The sequence below is a fragment of the Myxocyprinus asiaticus genome, chromosome 45 (assembly GCF_019703515.2).
Source record: "Myxocyprinus asiaticus isolate MX2 ecotype Aquarium Trade chromosome 45, UBuf_Myxa_2, whole genome shotgun sequence".
NCBI lineage: Eukaryota > Metazoa > Chordata > Actinopteri > Cypriniformes > Catostomidae > Myxocyprinus > Myxocyprinus asiaticus.
The window spans coordinates 11,618,579-11,640,659 of NC_059388.1; the positions used below are offsets into that span (position 1 = coordinate 11,618,579).

General features: G+C 39.1%; 1 protein-coding gene across 8 annotated transcripts in view; it reads left to right on the forward strand.

Annotated features, from left to right (window-relative positions):
- LOC127435398 (protein phosphatase 1 regulatory subunit 12A-like) overlaps positions 1 to 22,081 on the forward strand; it is a 103,372-nt gene that overhangs the window by 46,368 nt on the left and 34,923 nt on the right. For all 8 annotated transcript variants that reach the window (XM_051688858.1, XM_051688854.1, XM_051688853.1 and 5 more), the window contains exons 2-9: positions 1,450 to 1,580; positions 4,459 to 4,577; positions 17,083 to 17,242; positions 18,123 to 18,267; positions 18,395 to 18,469; positions 18,562 to 18,653; positions 21,170 to 21,327; positions 21,483 to 21,607. In XM_051688858.1, coding sequence (XP_051544818.1) covers positions 1,450 to 1,580; positions 4,459 to 4,577; positions 17,083 to 17,242; positions 18,123 to 18,267; positions 18,395 to 18,469; positions 18,562 to 18,653; positions 21,170 to 21,327; positions 21,483 to 21,607 — 1,005 coding nt within the window. The remainder of the gene's footprint in view (positions 1 to 1,449; positions 1,581 to 4,458; positions 4,578 to 17,082; positions 17,243 to 18,122; positions 18,268 to 18,394; positions 18,470 to 18,561; positions 18,654 to 21,169; positions 21,328 to 21,482; positions 21,608 to 22,081) is intronic.

Sequence of the window (22,081 nt, forward strand, 5' to 3'; positions counted from 1 at the left end):
CAGGGCTTTGTGATGGCCACTCCAATACCTTGACTTTGTTGTCCTTAAGCCATTTTCCCCCAAATTTGGAGGTATGCCTGGGGTCATTTTCCCCCCATGATGTCAAGCAAAGAGGCACTTAGTTTGAAGGTAGGCCTTAAAATACATCCAAATGTACACCTCCAATTCAGTACACCTCCTATCAAAAGCTAATTGTCTAAAGCATTTTCTAGAATTTTCCAAGCTGCTTAAAGGCACAGTTAACTTGGTGTATGTAAACTTCTGACCCACTGGAATTGTGATTAAATGAACAATTGTCTGTAAACAATTTTTTGAAAAATTCCTCGACTTGCCAAAACAATTGTTTGCTAATATGAAATCTGTGAAGTGGTTAAAAAATGAGTTTTATTGACTTCTACCTAAGTGGATGTAAACGTCTGACTTCATCTGTATAAGTAAGCCTGAAAAGTTATTCTTTAAAAAAATATTCCTATTGTTTGAGTGGCCATCCTGCCCGGCACAGCAATGTTGGTTCAACCAATTGCATGAGTTTTGAGTGTGACAAACAAAAGTCTTTGAAAGACCTGGAGAGTTTGTGAATTGGGTGCAGATTTATCCAAGAGTCCATATTAAATGTGCTGTGTGGTCGGTCCTATGGGTTGTTCTCAAAATGAATAAACGTTGTCTTGGCAGTGACAGTATTACTCTGTTAAGCTCTTTTGTTTCACCAAGTGTTGACATGATTTAATTATGGCTCTACAAATATCCCTCAACGTGATTTTGGTTACCTGATGATACAGTGTTTTTGTTTGGAGGAATGGTCTCCCACTAAGTATTAATGTTTGGGCCTGAAGATCATTTTTATAGGGTTTATGAAACTGTTTTGCTAAGGCTCTTAATCTGAACCTTAGGTAACACATTCTGTATACTGCCTGTTTTGAAAATCTCTCTCTTGCGAACATTTTTCTATGCAGTCCGCTTAAAAGTTGTTTTAGTTTTACACTGCCATTTTCCATCTCTGACCCATATAATTGATCAAGAAAGGATACACACTTGATTTCATACTTGGGCCACAAGGACCAGCATCACCGCGTAATGAGTCGGAACATGTACGCTACCTGCCAGGTAGATCAAACTTCATTGTCATGAAAAATGAGGTTTTCCCGTTATAATGTCTCCTTTAAGCTGGTTTAAAGCCTTGCAGAGCTCTGGTGAAAATGGTTTCCCCCAAAACAACGGTTTGCTGTTTGGCATCCCAGACACCTCAGTTATGCCATTGATCTTGACAAATCCTATGTCCCTTGAAAGCAGAATCTGGGTGAACCAATCACAGGAGCATTGGTCACAACTCTATGCTGAGGTGCACCATGTGACTGTGGCTCTTCAGTAGTGGGGTCAAATTGTTTACATGAAAAGATTATGTGACTAGATGGTACATTAAGATGCTAACCCATGTCTTCTTGTTTCCAGGCCTGCATAGATGATAATGTGGACATGGTGACCTTCCTGGTGGAGCATGGGGCTTGCATCAACCAGCCCGACAATGAGGGCTGGATCCCCCTTCACGCCGCTGCCTCCTGCGGATACATTGACATCGCCGAGTAAGTGCTGCTTCTACTCAACAGACAATATAACTTTCAGGGTGTTCAGCCATAGTCTGTTTTGAAATATTTGAGCACTTGCTGATTTGCCTGGTTACTTTTCTTGGTGGTTTATCCGTTCATAGGGCATTATGCCAGCTATGTGTAACTTTGTTAAGAGGGCAGCCCAGGTTCCAAGAACCAAGTGACCCCAGTGCACACTAGTGATGGATTAGCAGCTACCTAGTTGATCGCTAGGGTGCTTATGATCTGCAACTTAGCTTGAGGAAATCACATTTTGATTAAAGAGTCATTCTTTCTCTTCTAAGAATTGATCAGCATGTCCTCTTCAATTAATTGATGATGAATTTGCCTGTCTGAAAGTTTGAGTAAAGTTACTGATAAACCATGTAGTTTATGACATAGATGCAGTTATGATAGGCTGACTGTTGTCTTTGGCATTTTTGTTTAGAGTTCATTACTTTTGCTGCTTCTCTGTCTTCACAAGATTTCAATCACTCTCCTATAGTGTTGATAAAGTGTGCGTTTTAATACGGAATGTCATGCTTGAGCTATATTGGTGGGTTGAAATCTGTATAGGGAGCACAACACTCTAGAGAAAATATCAGCTGACTTTTAAATAGGCCAAACAGTAAATCGGAACAGGCATGCTTTGTCCTGAATAAAGTGAGTGCTCTGACCTGTTTTGTGTCTGTTGATAGGGCTAGTTTTCCAGAACCTAGAATTAGCAATTGCTAATAGCTTATTAGTTAATAGCTTGGCTATACAAATTTTACATGGGAGATAGTAGGTTGATAGTAGCCCACTATCCCAAAGTCGTCATAAGTCATGAATAGCATTATTTATTTATTTTTCTCAAAATTTGCATTTTTTTTTTCTGTTACCACCTAAAATTGCTTCCTTTTGAACCCCAAGGCTCGGATATACAAATTACTGTTATTCCTGTTCCACACAATGGAGGATGGAACTTTTTATTTGTAAGCTCTTATACAGTTTCTCAGAATGTAATGTGATTGGAACAAGAGGTTATGTTAAACATACATTTTTGAAATGTACCAAATTTTAAAACATTGACTTGTAATTCTGTATTCTGTTCATCATTTTGACAAATAAAACAAACTGCACGCGCTGTATTTGTGACGAAGCGAACTCTCATCCATGTGATTGTGAGAAAAGGGCACTTTTTAATGCAAAATAACATGCAAGTATCTAATGACGAATAAAATTAGACTTTAAGGAAATTTGACAACTCGTGTCAGAGTAACGGATAGTGATTGATTGTTGCACAACTTCTACTTGGAACGCGCGTATTGTACCATATGGCGGCATTTTGCATAATAACTAATAACTGCAATATTAGATGATACTCAAATTTATATTGGTTGACACATTTTTCCGGTAAATCGTTAACCCCTAGGCGCAGGTAAAACATGTAGGAGCTAAATTACAAAATCAAAATGGTTCATAATGGATGTATTACTCATTATAGAGCATTGTTCAGATTAGAGGTCAATCGATATGGGTTTTTTAATGGCTGATAGGCCGATATAATGTCAGTATGTAAACATAAAGCTGTCAGGAGATTGCTTCTCACTGGATCAACAGGAGAGCGACAAAGCTACTTCAAAAGTAAAAACGCTTCATGCGCTATAATAAAATGTCTTATTCACTGTGCAGTGTATGTATTGTATGTGAACCTTTGTGTATTCTATCAGCCAAAATCAAAACTTTAGGATCAGAATCAAAAGTTCCTCATTCACAAATCATGACGACAATCTAAGGAGGTGAGAGAGAGAGAGAGAGAGCTCATATATATATATATATATATATATATATATATATATATATATATATATATATATATATATATATATATATATATATATATATTTACCACCAGGCTGTGGTTTAAAAAGAAAACAGCTGTTTTTTTTGTTTTACAAATTTATTTTTTTAAGGTAAATTTCACTAATTAATTATTGGTTAATATTTTCATTACTTATTTAATTTCACTTCTTTCAAAATGTAGTCATGGCAGTTTGCCTGAAAGAATACAACACGTTCTGATGACTTGCACACAATTTACATGTGGTCGGGTTAACACATCTGACGTCACAGTGGACTTTGACCACAAGTGTATTGATCTTGTCTCAGAAATAGGCTCAGCAAAGCCTTCCCTTAGAGCAACAAGGGACTGTCAGAATTCCTAGAGTTTGGTGAATGACAAGTTTCAAAGAATAAGCACATTTCTGGGGAACAGCAATTCAGAAGTAGTTCATCAGTTTAGGGCTGGGTTTTCAATTGTTTCTGAAGATGTTCTGCTTTTTATAAATGTCACCCAGAATGTGTTTTTGCACGCTGGGGAAGGTTTGCATGTGTGTTTGTTTCTTAGTAAGAACATGCTTGTTGAGGTGCCTTGAATATGTAAGAAGAAACAGACTATAGTAAAGGCAGGCTGGTGTAGTCTTGTCCCTAGTGCTATGGTTCTTGAATCTGACAAATAAGCAGTGAGTTTAGTGAGGGCACTGTGCTGATCCCACCAAGGTCAATCTGAAACATCTTTCAGACAAGACACCGCCACTCCTTCATAACTCTCCAGCCTGTGTACTCAATGTCATAAATCCAAGCTGTTAACCAGTTACAAAAATGGAAGACCACTTCACTGAAATTTGATTTAAGATGCAAATCACCATTCAAGCGCATAATTCATCCTTTAAAACTGAGCTCACTTTCATGATTGTTTGTTATTTCTGCTTTTCTCCATTCCAAAACCTCAGGTGTGAGGTGGTGCAAGCAATTGTCAGTTCAGTTCATAGTTTTGAGTGATCTTGCTAATCGCACCTGATGTCTTTGTAAACACCTTGTCATGTCTTTGCAGGTATCTTATCAGTCAAGGTGCAAATGTCAGTGTAGTAAACAGTGAGGGAGAAACGCCATTGGATATCGCAGAGGAGGGGGCCATGGAGGAGCTTCTGCAAAACGAGATCAACCGGCAAGGTACTGCTACCTCCCCTTGATATGAATTTTCACAGGCAGATCAAACTTCTGGCAGTTCAGTCTTTACTGACAGTCACACACACCTGATTTGGTAAGGGTGTACAAAGCTTAGTGTCATGTCCATGTCATGCTGTAGCTGAGATCATTGCTTTCTGACATGTCATAATGAGTCAGAGTTTTAAAATTAATTGCCTAATATGTGTTTTGCATGAGTATGTGAGCAGGTTGGAGTGACAGCAATTTTAATCAATCCGCTCCAACGCTATTCCAAGTGTTCCATTTTCTCAGCCCTCACTGGAAGAAATCCTGCTCTGGGTTCACACCATAAATTTGCACCTAGTTACTGCTCCACTGTAAAGTTCTTTCAATGTTTTTATCAATATCATGAATGCTTGGGCTCAAGGTGTACTAAATGTAATAATTTTATCGCAGTTTCCATTAGTGGCCAACGCAGTGGTTTGCATTTATAGCTCTACGTTGGTGTGTCTTCGTCGTTCTGCATGTACATAGCCAAGTACCAGTATATTGAAAGAAAACACTTCATTTCTGAAATAGCTATACATTTAATAAATAAAGGCAATGTAATTGTGGAAGTATTTATTAGATTATTGTTGAATTAAAAAGGTAATCAAAGTATGTAGTGTTTAGGTACGTATTATTAATTATTAGAGCTGTCAGAATTAACGTGTTAATGCATGCAATTAATTAACGTAAATTTTTCTTAATTGCGATTAGCGCATTACTGTTAATACAACATAAATCCCTGTTGGAAGGGCGGAACCTTTGTAATGTGTCCACACAGAGTCATAACACTGACGCACATTTCACAACACACACAACAGCGCTTCCGTGTCAGCGATGAAATGGAGAAAGGACCTCTTAACACTATTTGATGTACAAAATAAGCCCAGATGGGGCTTGTGGTAGAAATTGTGGTAGTATTTTTCAGTCTACAGTTGAAGTCATTAAAACTCACTTTTTTTAACAATTCTAAAGATTTCATATTAGCAAACTATAGTTTAGCCAATTGTTTACAGACAGATTGTTTCACATTTAATTGACTATATCACAATTCCAGTGGGTCAGAAGTTTACATACGCTAAGTTAACTGTGCCATTAAGAAGCTTGGAAAATTCCAGAATATGATGTCAAGCCTTTAACCAGTTAGCTTCTGATAGGCTAATTGGAGTCAATTGGAGGTGTACCTGTGGATGTATTTTAAGGCCTACTTTCAAACTCAGTGCCTCTTTGCTTGACACAATGAAGAAATCAAAAGAAATTAGCCAAGACCTCAGAAAAAAAAATTGTGGACCTCCACAAGTCTAGTTCATCCTTAGGAGCAATTTCCAAATGCCTGAAGGTACTATGTTCATCTGAACAAACAATAGAACGCAAGCATAAACACCATGGGACTATGCAGCAAATATACCGCTCAGGAAGGAGATGCATTCTTTCTCATAGAGATGAATGTAGTTTGGTGTGAAAAGTGCAAATCAATCCCAGAACAACAGTAAAGGACCTTGTAAAGATGCTGGAGGAAACAGGTAGACAAGTATCTATATCCACAGTAAAACGAGTCCTGTATCGACATATCCTGAAAGGCTGCTCAGCAAGGAAGAATCCACTGCTCCAAAACCGCCATAAAAAAGCCAGACTACAGTTTGCAAAATTCCAGCAACTTATTGTGAGAAGCTTGTGGAAGGCTACCCAAAATGTTTGACCCAAGTTAAACAATTTAAAGGCAATGCTACCAAATACTAACAAAGTGTACACTGCCGTTCAAAAGTTTGGGGTCACTTGACAAAAATGTTTCTCATGATCTTAAAAACCTTTTGATTTGAAGGCATATGCTTAAATGTTTGAAATTAGTTTTGTAGACAAAAATATAATTTTTGACATTAATATTAATTTTAATTTCATTTAATTACAAAACTAAAATTTTATAAAAAAAAAAAAAAAAAAAAAAAAGATTTTGAAATGGATGACTTGGACCGAATAATAAAGAAAAGCAGCTAATAAGTGCCCAGTATTGAAGGGAACTCCTTCAATACTGTTTAAAAAGCATCCCATGGTGATACCTCAAGAAGCTGGTTGAGAAAATGTCAAGAGTACATGTTTGCGAATTCTAGGCAAAGGGCGGCTACTTTGAAGATGTTAAAATATAACATAGTTTTGATTTTAGTCAACACAATTCCTATAGTTCCATTTCTGTTCTTCCATAGTTTTGATGTTTTTACTACTATCCTTAAGTGTGAAAAATAATAATAATAAAGAATGAGTAAGTGACCCTAAACTTTTGACTGGTAGTGTATGTAAACTTATGACCCAATGGGAATGTGATGAAAGAAATAAAAGCTGAAATAAATCACTCTCTCTACTTTTATTCTGACATTTCACATTCTTAAAATAGTGATCCTAACTGACCTAAGACAGGGAATTTTTTCTACAATTAAATGTCAGGAATTGTGAAAAACTGAGATTAAATATATTTGGCTAAGGTGTATGTAAACTTCTGACTTCATCTGTATATAATACACATGTTAATTACTACAGAAGCACGTTAAGTCTTAACTATCACCAAAACCAAATTAGACATTTTTCATCTTTTCATGTGGAGGTCAAAGCGGCACTTGACGCTGGTGTTGACACTAGAGCCTGACCGATATGGGATTTTTGAGACAGATACCGATTTTAGAGGGGGGGAATCACAGATTACTGCTATGGTGGCCGATATATTAGCTTCCACTCAGCTGACAAGGTATGAAAGTAGCTACGTGGTTAGCTATAAGCTCGTTGTCACTGAGAGTAAAAGATGGACGTTGTTTATTTTCTTTCAAGCATCTCACCAACTAGGTAACAATGTAGCCTGAAATCAACACTCAGACACAATCCACCACCGTACCATTGTCTGATGAGCTGCAAAAAGATGCTCTGCTTACCTTTCAGTCTGCTACATTACTGACTGCACTGAATAACTATAGCTGGCTAACAGCAAACAGATGTGATAAACATGAGTGACATGGTTGTCAGGGACAGGGTTAACGTTATATTAGTTATATTGAAAAGGGAAAATGATGGGGTCATTTATTTATTAACTTTCCAGTATGTATTTCACAAACTAGTTAGCAACTTACCGTGAAGACACCGCTGAACCACCGTCAGCTCAGCTCTGTAAACAATGGAGTCAGAGCGCACTCTGCTGAACAAACTACGTTATGACACCAATTCTAAATCACCCCAAGCGTTGTTTTCTGCATTATATGTTCTGGGGGAAAAAAATGTTTTCATATCTGCACATATTGGAAAGCATATACGCCGATACTGATATATCGATAATATCAGCCGATCGATAAATCTGTCGGGCACTAGTTGACACCCTGACGCGAATCTTGAACACGGCCTTGTGATTACAGTAGCAAAGTGGATAGCAACGGTCTACCGGTAGATTAATATTGTGGAGGAGGAGAATTTGAGATTTATACCCGTTGCAAAGAAAAGGCAACCTGTGGGAAGGCTAGTTCTTTCAATTAGTCAACCTCCCAATTAGATTTTGGGAAACGTTTAATGTTACTTGAATTGGTGCTGTTTTAGTGCATTTCTATCTTTATACTGTGGAAGGCATTGTTTGGAAAATGTTAATAAAGCATTCTATTGTTACATTGTTTTGTTTCCTTTCCTGAGATGGAAATAAATTAAATTTGAGAGGAAAAGAATATAGTGTTAAATATCTTGACTGACAGCACTGTTTATTATACATGTTGTCTGTTATGTAGAGAGGAAATAAATCTGGCATAAACGTATGCTTTCTCTTGAGTAGCTTCAATAATAAGAAATACATATTTTGACATACTTTGATGCTCCTTGCGTGAAAAAATAAATAACTATTTGCTTGAGGCTTGACCAACACAAAATAGGTGTCTTTTTAAAGATTAGAAGCTGGAATATATGAAATATGATTTACAGTACACCATACTGTAAAACATACCTTCAAAAAACATCATTGATATCGGAAAGGCCTTGAGTAGCATACAAAAAATATTTTCACTCAAATACCAAATATATATTGAATAAAAGCCCTGAGTAAAAAGCACAGTTTATAAGATGAAGCTAAACAGATGTCTTTTTGTTGCGTTTTCACTTGTAACTTAATGAAATATTAGCGGAATATAAACCGCAGATGTGACCGAACAGCAGATGCTGCTGAAAAATGGAAACTGTCCAAATACTATGACACAATCATGCATAGATCTTACATAATCTTGGTGAAAATGTGACGCTACCTCAGATGTCTTTTTATCTCTTATCTCTGATTACAAAACGGACCCACGTGAGTTGAGATATAGAGATATACCCCAATTTTTTTTCATTTTGTGGTTGCTCCAGGCACAATCACACAACTCCGCTTCCACTGTGCACCGTTCTGTTTATTCTTCATACTAAATTTCCCTGCTGCACTGTCCTCGAGTCATATTTGGCTGCAAGTTTTGGCAGCACTCCAAGAGGTGCACTGATTCAGAATTAAAATGAGAGCCATGCTCAACCAGTAACACCATGCACAATGCCCTTTCTCCTGCGTCCACTCTTACCCTCCCATTGGCCTGGCTGGGTACTTGATGTCCGAGGTATATCATGCGTGTTCAAAGTCATAAAGGATTTAAGGGAGTCAACTGAGCAACACTTTGTGGCCTGCAATAGTGGAGAGCCTTACATAATGGAAAAACATGATCCATTTAACCCGGCGCCCATTGTGGTGATCCTAAACTCGAAGGAAGGTTTTTTTTTCTATTTTTTGCATTTGACATACTTGAGATGATGAAACGGAACCCTGCTGCTAGTTACACTTGAGAGGCCCCGTTCAGACATGTGCAAACTGCTCAAGGTGACATACGACTCCTCCGTTCACCAGTATGCATCAGCTGCAGATAATAGAGACTCCACGCTGGGTCAGGCAAGGCTGCAAGGTTGGATGGTGATGGAAGTGTAGCATCTCTACACTTTGCAGAAATCTACAAACTGGGTTCTGCCACACAATTGAGCATGTTCCACTAGATGATTAGTGAAAAACCAAGTTTACCTGCAATGTCAAAAATCTCCTATATACAGTAGGTCAACCAATACACTCAAATGCTGTTGGTCTAGTCTTTCAGTTATAGGCCTCCATTAGGTGCAGCCCTTGCGGCTGCTTTGTGGCCAGTTGTAAGCCCACAGAAGCTTCAGAAACCTGAGCCAAGTCCTGATAGCAAAGTCAAGTCTCTGAGAGCAAATGTTCTAAAAAAAGTTTTTAGAACATGGCGCTAGCAATGGCTAGATCAAGGGTTTGTTTCCCAGAGAACACACAAATTGAGGAAATGTATATCATGTATTTACTGTAAGGGGCCGATTAGGCAGAACATGCTTGCGATAAAAAAAGCAAGATGCAGCACAACGATTTGAACAGAATGCAGCTGTCTGTAGATGGCTTTTTAAAAGTTCTTTTACAGCGTCTTATAAACATGACTGTCATGCTTGAGACGTGGCGTAACGGTCAAAGACATCTGTCTAGCGCCTGTTTACATAATTTAAAAATGATGCAGATGGGTGCAAAAAACAAGTTCGGTGTGAACGGCCCCAAAGTCACTGTCAAAAGCATAAGTGTACAATATAAATGTAAAGCCTGTGCTGTTGTCAAAGCCCATCCTTTATCATCCTTTATCACTTCACTCCTAACGGATTAACATGCGGAGTGAATTTGTTGATAATTGCTCTGACCTGCTATTTGTTTGCATGTCACAGTTTCTAAAAGCATATTATATAACATGCTGAATTCAGCCCACACCCATGGGAATCCAGCATGGCCTAGCCCAGGGGTCGGCAATCTTTTTGACATGGAGTGCCATTTTATATTTTCCTGGTTAATGGCTGTGAAAATGTTTCTATTTTGCATTTTTCTAATTTAATAGTTTATTTTTCATTACAAATGATATTATCAGCATAACAGTTTGATTTGAAATATTTTGGCAAAACCCAATGATTATGATCCTGCATGTGAATTTTCACAGAGCATCTTGTGAAAGTGCTTTAATGAAAGAAAACCTGTCCTTTTATACAAAATGTGTTAACACAGTTAATGTCCCAAATTGGAGGTGTAATCATAGCATGCAAACAACAGCGAGAGAGGAGCAGGCTATTTTATTTATATGAAGTTTATGTAACCCTCATGATCACGCAGTGTGATTTCATCAGCTGAATGGGAGGCTAAACATAATTAAAGTTTGACAAGACTCGCGCTGCGCTTGCAAGCCATTCGCACATCACAAGCAGATCAAACTATTTAGCCCTTTTCGATGAATCGCACCTCCAAAGTCCTCCAAAAACTTTATTTCCAGGTTTAATTTATACTCCACGATGTGGGTGTATGTTTTCTCTTTTTTATCGTTTAATGTAATTTTGAGTGTGACCATGGTTTAAGGAGGGTGAACCTGTATGCTGGGTTTGAAATCTCAAGGATTAATAGTGGTGTTTTCCTTATTACATCACGTGTTGTTCTGAAAGCAAAGAGAAACAAATGAAACACTGAATGTAGGCTGTCATTCGCGCAGCCTGACCGAATTAAAGCGGGCGTGTTTACTCGTGCGATTAACCGAAAGTGAAACACTGCGGGCTCGTGATGCGCGAATGGCTTGCACGCGCTGTACGAGTCTGTTGGGTATACTGCAGTCTCGTCACATTTTAACTTCTTGTTTAGCCTCCCATTCAGCTCGTGAAAGCACTCGTGATAATGAGGAAGGATTACATCAAAATGTACTTTGGAATGCAGGCGCAGAATTTCATATAAATAAAATAGTCTACTCCTCTCTCGCCGTTGCTGGCGTGCCAGTGATTACCCCTCCGCATACCATAGGTTGCCGACCCCTGGCCTAGCCATTGACAGCTGTCAGATTTTGTTTTAGGGTTGAAGGACATGCTTCAACTTTGGAAAAGAGGTGTCGTCCTGCGTTATAGACGTAAAACCTCCCACACACAGTGGGAGCTCCCACACACAGTACTGCATGCATTGCATGCTGCCTGCACTGACTAAGTCGCCTGACTAGTGAACCTCAATATTTAAATGGCTGAAATGGATCATACTTCTTTATCTGATCAAGGAGGCTTCTGCTTTGGTGGTTAAACTTGAATGTATCAGTTTTGCATTGAAGAAGCTTTTCTCCTAAAGTTCAGAGATGCCGTTGCATAACAGAGTGTTGTATAACACCCTGTACCTCTTCTAATGTGATTATCTGTTTTCCCACTCGCTGTCTCCTGTTCTCTTAAGAACGAGACCCCAGTCATGAGGTTAAACTTGTTAAGCTGAGACCCACCACCCCCTCTCAGCAGGGTCATCCCTCAAACCTGTTAGCTGTTTCTCAGTTCTTTGGAAATCAGGTGATTTATGGTGCCCACCCCCACCCCCTGCCATCCTTTTACAGCGCTTCTTGCTTGGAAAGTCAGATGTCAGTCACTAAATCCATCATAGGCAGTGACATAATCTGTCTGAAAACTGACTTTCAGGGTGGGAGAGGATTAATATACCTCATATAAAAGAACACTTTTCAAGGATTGATCGAGAGTAAGTTCTTCATCCGGAAACTGCCAGCCAGTGTACACTGCTTTTTAGTGCTCTTCTGGAGGTCAATTCTTCTCTTAGTTTTGAGGCAGCATATTCTCCAGGCACTCGTAGAACACTACCCATTTTTACTTGTTATGTACATCCATAGTCTTTCAGGCAAGAAAAAAGAGCTATTATGCTCATCAGCTGTCTGTTACACAATGCACTCAAACCTATTAAGGAGGAAAGACAAAGCAAAGCTGTTTTTTCCTCCCTTTGCTCTGTTGAATCAGTAGAGCCACTGGTGACATCGCTGCGTGCTCACCATTTTGAGTAATCTGCATCCCAAGAGCCAGTAGAGGCAGTATATCCTCAACCTTTTGTCCTGGATTGCTGGAGAGTGCTGCTGCTCCGGTCAGCACAGCCAAATAAAGAGCTAATTGATGCTACAAGCAGAGCTGCAAGTCCTCAAATGGCAGCGCATGCATAGTTCTGTTAGAGTGAAATGTGGTGTTGGGACTGAATGTCCTCTGTGACTAAGAATCCTCTCAGGTTGCGGTCACTACTGAAAACAAAAGACAACAAATCATGAAGATTATTTCTCTGGCATGGCTATACACAGATCCAGTTTTAGATGGTTGTGTCTAGATGGTAACCCGTGTTATGAGAAAAGCCTCTCAAAAATGTAACATTCATATACTGTTTATTGGCAGTTGCGCAGCAACCTTAAGGCTCGACTATGCTTCATTTTTCGTGTGCTGTTTCGACTTGTGCTCAGTCGATCGCTCAGCCTTTCAATGTATACTCTTTTGACCTCATCCCCATACAGAAGTGTTCAATGCATGCTCAGTATGACTGCCTTGTGATACGTTTAGTAAAGTCAACTGCGCATGCATATACGTGAACTTTTTGTTTGTCTAGAAATATTGTGCTGCTCTTGTTTTTGTGTATATCTCATGCTAATTTTTTTCAAAAATTCTAACAAAATCTAACATAAAACAAATGATATTGTTATTTATTGAAGCAAAAAAGTTATCCAATACCAACTGGGCCTGTGTGGAAAAGTATTTGCCCCCTTAGTTACTAAATCCCAAAATCTATGAAACTGCATTCATAATGGGATTCAGCTGGACTAGACACACCCAGGCCTGATTAATACCAGCCCTGTTAAATGAAATCAACACCTAAGTAGAACTTTTTCAGCAGCATGAAGTTGGCTAAAAGGTCTCGCTCAGTAGCACACAATACCAAGGTCGATAGAAATTCCAGAAATGATGAGGAGGATAAAGGTGATTGAAATACATCAGTCTGCAAGGGTTACAAAGCTATTTCAAAGGCCCTGGGACTCCAAAGAACCACAGTGAGAGCCATTATCTCCAAATGGAGGATTTATAACAGTAGTGAACCTTCCAGAAGTGGCCGACCTTCCAAAATTTCTCCACAAGCACAGTGACGACTCATCCAGGAAGTCACAAAAAAGCAAAGGACAACACCCAAGGAACTGCAGGCCTCTCTCCCATCAATAAAAGTCGCTGTTCATGACTCCACTATCAGAAAGAAAGGGCCAAAAATGGCAACCATGGAAGAGTGGCGAAAACCACTTCTAATCCAGAAGAACATTAAGGCTTGTCTGAATTTTTCCAAAACACATCTTGATGATCCTCAAACCTTTTTGAAGAATGTTCTGTGGACTGATGAGTCGAAAGTAGAACTGTTTGGAAGACAGGTGTCCCGTTACATTTGGCATAAATCAAACAGAAACTTCCACAAAAAGAACATCATTCCTACAGTCAAGCATGGTGGTGGTAGTGTGATGGTGTGGGGATGCTTTGCTGCTTCAGGGCCAGGGTGACTTGCGATAATTGAGGGAAACATGAATTCTGCTTTCTGCCAAAAAATCCTAAAGGAGAATGTCCGGTCATCAATCCATGAGTTGAAGCTCAAGCGCAACTAGATTATGCAGCAAGACAATGATCCAAAGCAGAGGAGTAAGTTCACCTCTGAATGGCTCAAAAGAAGGAAAATTAAAGTTTTGGAGTGGCCTTGTCAAAGTCCTGTTTTGAACCCGATTGAGATGCTGTGGCAGGACCTTAAACAGGCAGTTCATGCTCAAACTCTCCAATGTGGCTGAACTAAAGCAGTTCTGCAAAGAAGAGTGGGCCAAAATTCCACCACAGCATTGTGAAAGACTGATCTCCAGTTATTGGAAGCGTTTGGTTGCAGTTGTTGCTGCTAAAGGTGGCACAACCAGCTATTAAGTTTAAGGGGCAGTTAGTTTTTCACATGGGTGATATAGGTGTTGGATAACTTTTTTGCTTCAACAATATATATATATTTGAAACTGTATTTTTACTCAGGTTGCCTTTGTTTTATGTTATATCTCGTTTGAAGATCTAGAACAATTTAGTATGAAAAATACACAAAAATAGAAGAAATCAGGAAGGGGGCAAATACTTTTTTCACATCACTCTACTTTGGCCTTAACCCTAGTATCAGCCTCAGGCTACATGCCCACGGACTGCCCAGAGTCCATTCACTGATCATCTGATGCATATTCGACTTTCTTGATGGTGCGAGCTCAAGTTTATTTTTGTATCTTTACACCTAGAAAGATTGACAAGATACAGTATGCGGGTTTGATACAATGAACGCTTTTGAAAATGTACTTCAACTGGAAATGTGCCTGATTTGTGACTTGAAATCTTTGAAAGATATTCAAAGATTGGTTTAAAGCATTAGGGAACATGTTAACTTGATGTCCATTAGAGGTCTGCATGGGCCCCTCATCACACTAGAGCAGAAGAAAAACAAAACATTGGCTTATTGTTAATTAAGCGCCGAGACTGTGCTTGGTGCAGAACAATCTGGAACAATGTGAAACAATGTAAAAGTTCCCTCTCTTCAGCCTGAACTTGTTCAGAACATTAAGTATTTGTGACACCTGTGCTAAAAACAAGCTAGACTCATGCGTTTTCGAGTTCGACACGGTGTCAAAACATGTACCGGTCCTGCACGAGATGCCAAAGAAATAGCGAGACGCAGTGCAACAGTTAAAAACGTACATCTAGCATGTTTATATAGGTAAACAATGGACAAACAAATCTGATGAAGACAAAAACATGTTCTGTGTGAACCGTCCCTAATTCGTCCATTCGTACGTCTCTGTGAGTGAGAGTGTGTGTGCGAAACAACAAGTTAGGTTGGCCTGTTGTTTTTTTAATTACAATCATGAATCCAGGGTTTCTTGGGTCCCGTCCGGCCTGGGTTGGGTTGCAGAACTCTAATATCCATTTAGAAGAATTGTATATTCCAATTTTTATTTTAATTGTGCATAAACTTTGTTTTTGTTTTGTTATTTATGTCTACGAAAACATAATGAAATAATCTATGAAATAATCAGTACTTATTACTTTTGTAGAGGTAACCCATTTAGACCAGAAGGGTTTGCTTTCGAGTCTTTTAATTTCTTCCCACGATTGGAAATTAGTAGTTACACCAGCGCAGCTCTGTCAAGGAATTTGCACAGGAATTCTTCCAGAGTCACCAGATCTCTGTCCCTTGGCCCCGTCTTTTCCTGCCACTGACTCATGCCCATCTCTCGTCAAAGTCAGGCCTCCCATCTTCAGCTAAACTGATCAGAATCTGTCTCTTTCATCATGTCACAGTTCACTTCCCCCAGCGGCTGCACCTGCCAGCCATTCAGCTGGCCCTTTATCCATATAAGGGACGTGGCAGGAGCCTCTTGTTTTTCATTTGTAATCCAAGATGGATGCATCCTTTTACATTCATTTTGTGGATAAAATTAATGAAAAGGTAAAATAAGTAAAAAGGGACATTGGATAAATCTAGGATAAATTTCCTTTTTCTGGTCTATATTCTGGCAACCATAGCTAAAAAACATTCAGATTCTGCGATAGCTATATAAATTGGTTAATCTGCTTTCTGCTGCCTACACTTGGACAAAAACAGCCATTTTATAAGTGTGTTTTCTGAAAGCATTGATATTGTTTGGGTTTTTCACTCATCCATGAACCCTATACTGTTTTCTCTATCAATGGTGATGTTGCTAAGCATTTGGAGGCACGAAATGTGGTCGCTCACTCCAAAATTACGAACTCTGAAGTTTCTATTAGTTTCTAAAAGTTCTTCCTTTTCTAACCTAATGTTGTCAGATCTCTACATGCCTGTGTAAATGTCAAGGTATATGCTAAGAGCAGAGACACAGTGCCCCATTTGGCAGTCTTCCAGTATGGACTGGTTTACTTGTTTTGCTTGGGGAACAATACAATGAATTCAAGTATGTATAAAATATTTTTTTGAAATGCGCGTAAAGTTCTGGCTCCTAACAAGAAGTTCACATTCTAAATGACCTCATCTAGTGTTATCTTTGATGCTGTCTAGCTATTTTGAGAGTTTTCAGAAGCATAGTTTGTGCTATGGCCATGAATAATACCTAAATTTGTGCAGCTTGTTGAAGAGAGATGTGCTATTAGGCTACTTTTTCAAGGTGATCTTTCACCTGACAAACGATAAAATGGGGGGGGAAAGTCCCATGAACTTGTGACGAGGGAAAATATTTAAGAATCAGAATATCGTGGAAACTTGGATATGGGTTCTTTTGAATTGGACCATTAGCATTTCCATTACAGGCCAGTATGATCTTTGTGCCTGTGGTTATTTTTACCATTATTGTTTTCCTTGCAGCCCAATAGGAATGTTTTGTTTTATCAATTTAGTGATCCTTTGTAATTATCACTTTACCTGGAGCTGAACATTGTGAAATGAGCTGTTCTGAATTTGTAAAATTTTTTGTGTATTAGAAGACGCAAGTTTTTCAGTCTCTTGCAGTACTGTCAGTTGGATTGAGAATGGTTTGAGAATGTCAGGTTAAGTATATGCACTAATCCTAATGATCTGCCCCCTCCTTCCGTCTTGCTCCAGGCATTGATATCGAGGCGGCCAGGAAAGAGGAGGAGCGGATCATGCTACGGGATGCGCGACAGTGGCTTAACAGCGGCCAGATCAATGACGTTCGGCACACCAAGTCTGGGGGGACTGCACTGCACGTTGCTGCAGCCAAGGGATACACTGAGGTTTTAAAGTAAGTTCTTATTCTTTAAGCATAAAGGTGCCATATTTTGTTGCCCTCAAGGGGATTCATTTGCTTTTCACTGGTTGTGCATTTATAATAATATTTGTCTTTATTCTTTTGCCAATAAGTGACTTAGAAGCTGGTGAAATCAAATGAAACTTGAGCTTTAACTGCCTTGATCTGTTTTTGTACTCCAGGTGTAGAGGCTTTCTCATTTTCCTCAACTTATCCCATTCCTCTTTAACTTTTAATTATTTTTATATGCTAAGGAGCTGTTCAGACTGAGTGCATTCTTGCGCTAAATAAAGCATATGAAAAACTATTGAAAAACAGTGCAGACGGATGCAAATACGCATTCTGTGTGAAAGATCCTTAAGGTTTCTTGTGCACAGGGTGAGACAGAGTGTAACCTGTTTATCTGTCTCCTTAAGAGTAGATTATCATGAGCTGTTGAACAAACACTACTCGGGATGGGTGGCAGGAGTTAGGAAGCCTAGTTGTGTCTCCGTTTACGATACCTTTAGAGTCATATTTGAATGACTGTCAGTCAATGACAACCGCTTCATTTGCCACTACACCAAAACAGGATTGTAATTGGACTTAATTTTTTTAGTGGAATCTCGGAAAACATTCTGTCTATATATATTTTTATGTTCGATGACCAACGCCTACATTTTGAGGTGCTGTTGGTATTCATAATGTGCCTTCGAGGAAATGGAAAAAGAATAAACTTGTAATCAGGCCCATTGGTGCACACAATATCCCAGACCTTTGGCCAATGAGGCCAAGCTCAGATTGCGGCACCAAAATCCATGAAACCCAGATTTGTCTAATCTCATCATGCTATTTTTGTCACTTGTATTGAATGTGGATTTCTGACTGTTTGCAGGCTTTTAATCCAAGCAGGGTATGATGTAAATATTAAAGACTATGACGGCTGGAGTCCGCTCCACGCTGCTGCACACTGGGGCAAAGAAGAGGCTTGCCGGATACTGGTAGAGAATCTGTGTGATATGGACGTCCTCAATAAAGTGGTATGGGTTATTTAGCTGCTGAGTTGGCTTGCAAAGTTGAAAATAGTAACATTTCAAAGATTAAAATACAGTTACAAATGTATCTGATTTGAAATGAATGCTAACAAGGTTGTATTTTTGTTCTCAGGGTCAGACTGCATTTGATGTAGCTGATGAAGATATCTTGGGTTATTTAGAAGAGCTGCAAAAGAAACAGAATCTGGTAATCTTTTTAAATTCTATGTTTAGCATCAGATCTTTGATACATAAACTAAATAAAGGCATTTCTTCTTTTTTTCCTTTTTTTTTTTTCAGCTTCTGAGTGAAAAGAAGGATGTTAAGAAGTCCCCTTTGATTGAAACTGCCACCACTGGGGACAATAATCAATCTGTGAAAACACTGAAGAGGTAAAAAACTACTGCTTACTAGAGGGAAACCATCTTGATGCAATTGATTTACGTTGTTGATCGAATGTCTTGACCTTATCGTAAAGATTTAGCCTTGAAGCCTTTTCACAGCTCTTTAGATGCTGACTTAAACTGCATGAAAAAAATGGAGTTTTTGCACCAAACATAACATAGTTATGTACAGTTGAATTCAGAAGTTTACATACACCTTAGCCAAATACTTTTAAACTCAGTTTTTCACAATTCCTGACATTTAATCATAGAAAACATTCCCTGTCTTACGTCAGTTAGGATCACTACTTTATTTTAAGAATGTGTAATGTCAGAATAATAGTAGGGAGAATGATTTATTTCAGCTTTTATTTCTTTCATCACATTCCCAGTGGGTCGGAAGTTTACATGCACTTTGTTAATATTTGGTAGCATTTCCTTTAAATTGCTTAACTTAGGTAAAACCTTTTGAGTAGCCTTCCACAAGCTTCTCACAATAAGTTGCTGGAATTTTGGCCCATTCCTCCAGAGAAAAATGGTGTAACTGAGTCAGGTTTGTAGGCCTCCTTGCTCGCACACGCTTTTTCAGTTCTGCCCACAATTTTTCTATCGGATTGAGGTCAGGGCTTTGTGATGGCCACTCCAATACCTTGACTTTGCTGTCCTTAAGCCATTTTGCCACAACTTTGGAGGTATGCTTGGGGTCATTGTCCATTTGGAAGACCCATTTGCGTCCAAGTTTTAACTTCCTGGCTTTTGTCTTGAGATTTTCCGCATGGTGCCATCTATTTTGTGAAGTGCACCAGTCCGTCCTGCAGCAAAGCACTCCCACAACATGATGCTGCCACCCCCATGCTTTACAGCTGGGATGGTATTCTTCGGCTTTCAAGCCTCACCCTTTTTCCTCCAAACATAGTGATGGTCATTATGGCCAAACAGTTCAGTTTTTGTTTCATTAGACCAGAGGACATTTCTCCAAAAAGTAAGATCTTTATCCCCATGTGCACTTGCAAACTGTAGTCTGGCTTTTTTATGGCAGTTTTGGAGCAGTGGCTTCTTCCTTGCTGAGCAGCCTTTCAGGTTATGTCGATATAGGACTCGGTTTACTGTGGTTATAGATTCTTGTCTACCTGATTCCTCCAGCATCTTCACAAGGTCCTTTGCTGTTGTTCTGGGATTGATTTGCACTTTTCGCACCAAACTACGTTCATTTCTTGGAGATAGAACGTGTCTCTTTCCTGAACGGTATAATGGTTGCGTGGTCCCATGGCGTTTATTCTTGTGTACTATTGTTGGTACCGATGAACGTGGTACCGTCAGGCATTTGGAGACTGCTCCCAAGGATGAACCAGACTTGTGGAGGTCCACAATTTTTTATTTTTTTTTTCTGAGGTCTTGGCTGATTTCTTTTGATTTTCCCATGATGTCAAGCAAAGAGGCACTGAGTTTGAAGGTAGGCCTTAAAATACATCCACAGGTACACCTCCAATTCAGTACACCTCCTATCAGAAGCTAACTGTTTAAAGGCTTGACATCATTTTCTAGAATTTTCCAAGCTGCTTAAAGGCACAGTTAACTTAGTGTATGTAAACTTCTGACCCACTGGAGTTGTGATAGTTAATTAAAAGTAAAACAATATGTCTGTGATCAATTGTTGGAAAAATTACTCATGTCATGCACAAAGTAGATGTCCTAAACGACTTGACAAAACTATAGTTTGCTAATATTAACTCTGTGGAGTGGTTAAAAAATTTGTTTTAATGACTTCAACCTAAGTGTATGTAAACTTCTGACTTCAACTGTATCACAGTTTTTGCATCACTATTGACACTGAACCTGATGCCAAAAGATGGTCATTTTCATAAAATAAACCCCTTCAAGGTGATACAAGACCTTTCAAGTCCTGATCACCCTGTCAGGGTTTATTTTGCGATAACACTGAACATTATCCCTTACATAACGGCCCACCTAAACATGCATTTGATGGATGTCTATAACTGTTGTGATCCATCTCTCCATGCTGTTTTTGTTCTCAGCTTCCTGTGCTATGAGCAGCACATTTTGAAGACGTGGTGTCAGTTTACCAGATATTAAACTTCAAAACCCCTTTATTCTAATTCCATTCTGCTTTGCTTCATATATATCTGTTTTTGGACACAAGAACTCATCCTGTGTGTAGGGATGCTCCGATTGATTGTCCACTGATCGGTATGGGCTGATACTCCCTTACTATGACTCAGTTGGTGGTCTCATGAATTGGCCAATCACATGAACCAATCACCCAAGTTGCAGAAGATATTGTGTGGGGAATATTGGCAGAATGTTGCAAGCCAACAAACTTGATTTGGCAATTAAAAAAAAAAAAAACAGTGTTGTTTGCAAAAAACTTATGCAAAAAGAAAGCAGTGTGACCTGGATGTTTATTTTCCATATCAGCTGTATAAATCCTCATTGGAGCCTCCCTAGTGTGTAACTGGTGTGCGCGTTTGTGTGTGTTTTTTTTTTTTTTGTTTGTTTTTTTTTAGTAAAGAAACGCTTCTGGAGCCAGAGAAGACTGCCCCACCAATCGAGACTCTGGAGCCAGAGAAGGTGGATGAAGAAGAGGGCGAGGGAAAGAAAGATGAGTCCAGCTGCTCTAGTGAGGAAGAGGAGGAGGAAGACTCAGAGTCTGAAAACGAAGCAGGTGCGTACCTGTTCAAAACATGCAAATATACGCACAACTGCACAGGTTCACATGATATTGCAACTATGCTTACAGTAATATTGGTAGTCACAGCCTCTAAATTATAGTAATACTGTGAAAATATACGTTTTATGTACTTGCCGCTCTCTTTTCAGACAAAACTAAGTCTTCTGTACCGACGAGCAATTCCAACAGTGCACCCACACCTGCTAGTGTCACCGTCATGTCTCCAACTACCCCAACCAACCAGGTGACCACCCCCACCTCACCTACCAAAAAGGTATGTGTTCTTCACTTGAAAGTGCTGTCCAACATCCCCTCCACCCAGCCTCTGTGTAGTGGAGTGTCTCCATGTTTTACACATCAGCACACAGCAAGGGTTCTCCTGGGAAATATTATACATTCAAAAATGTATATACATTTACGACATCATAGAAATATGCTCCATGCATAGCTTGCATATGTGATGGTTTTGAGCATGTTTCATTAAGTGAGAAAATTTTGCTTATGCAACTTTTTCAGAATGTATGTTATTGTCTCTGTTTCAAAGTAAACAGACTGTAGCAAGCATTCTGATATGTAGCAAAATTTTACAACGTAGCAAAATAATACGAATGTTACTAGACATAGCATCCACACAGCAGGTTGATAGCCTTCAAAAGTCAACTGATTTTCTTATTTGGGAATGTAAGTGTGCAGTGATTTCTGGTACTGTGCATGACTAGATGGGAGAAAATGTCTTCCACATCTCTTT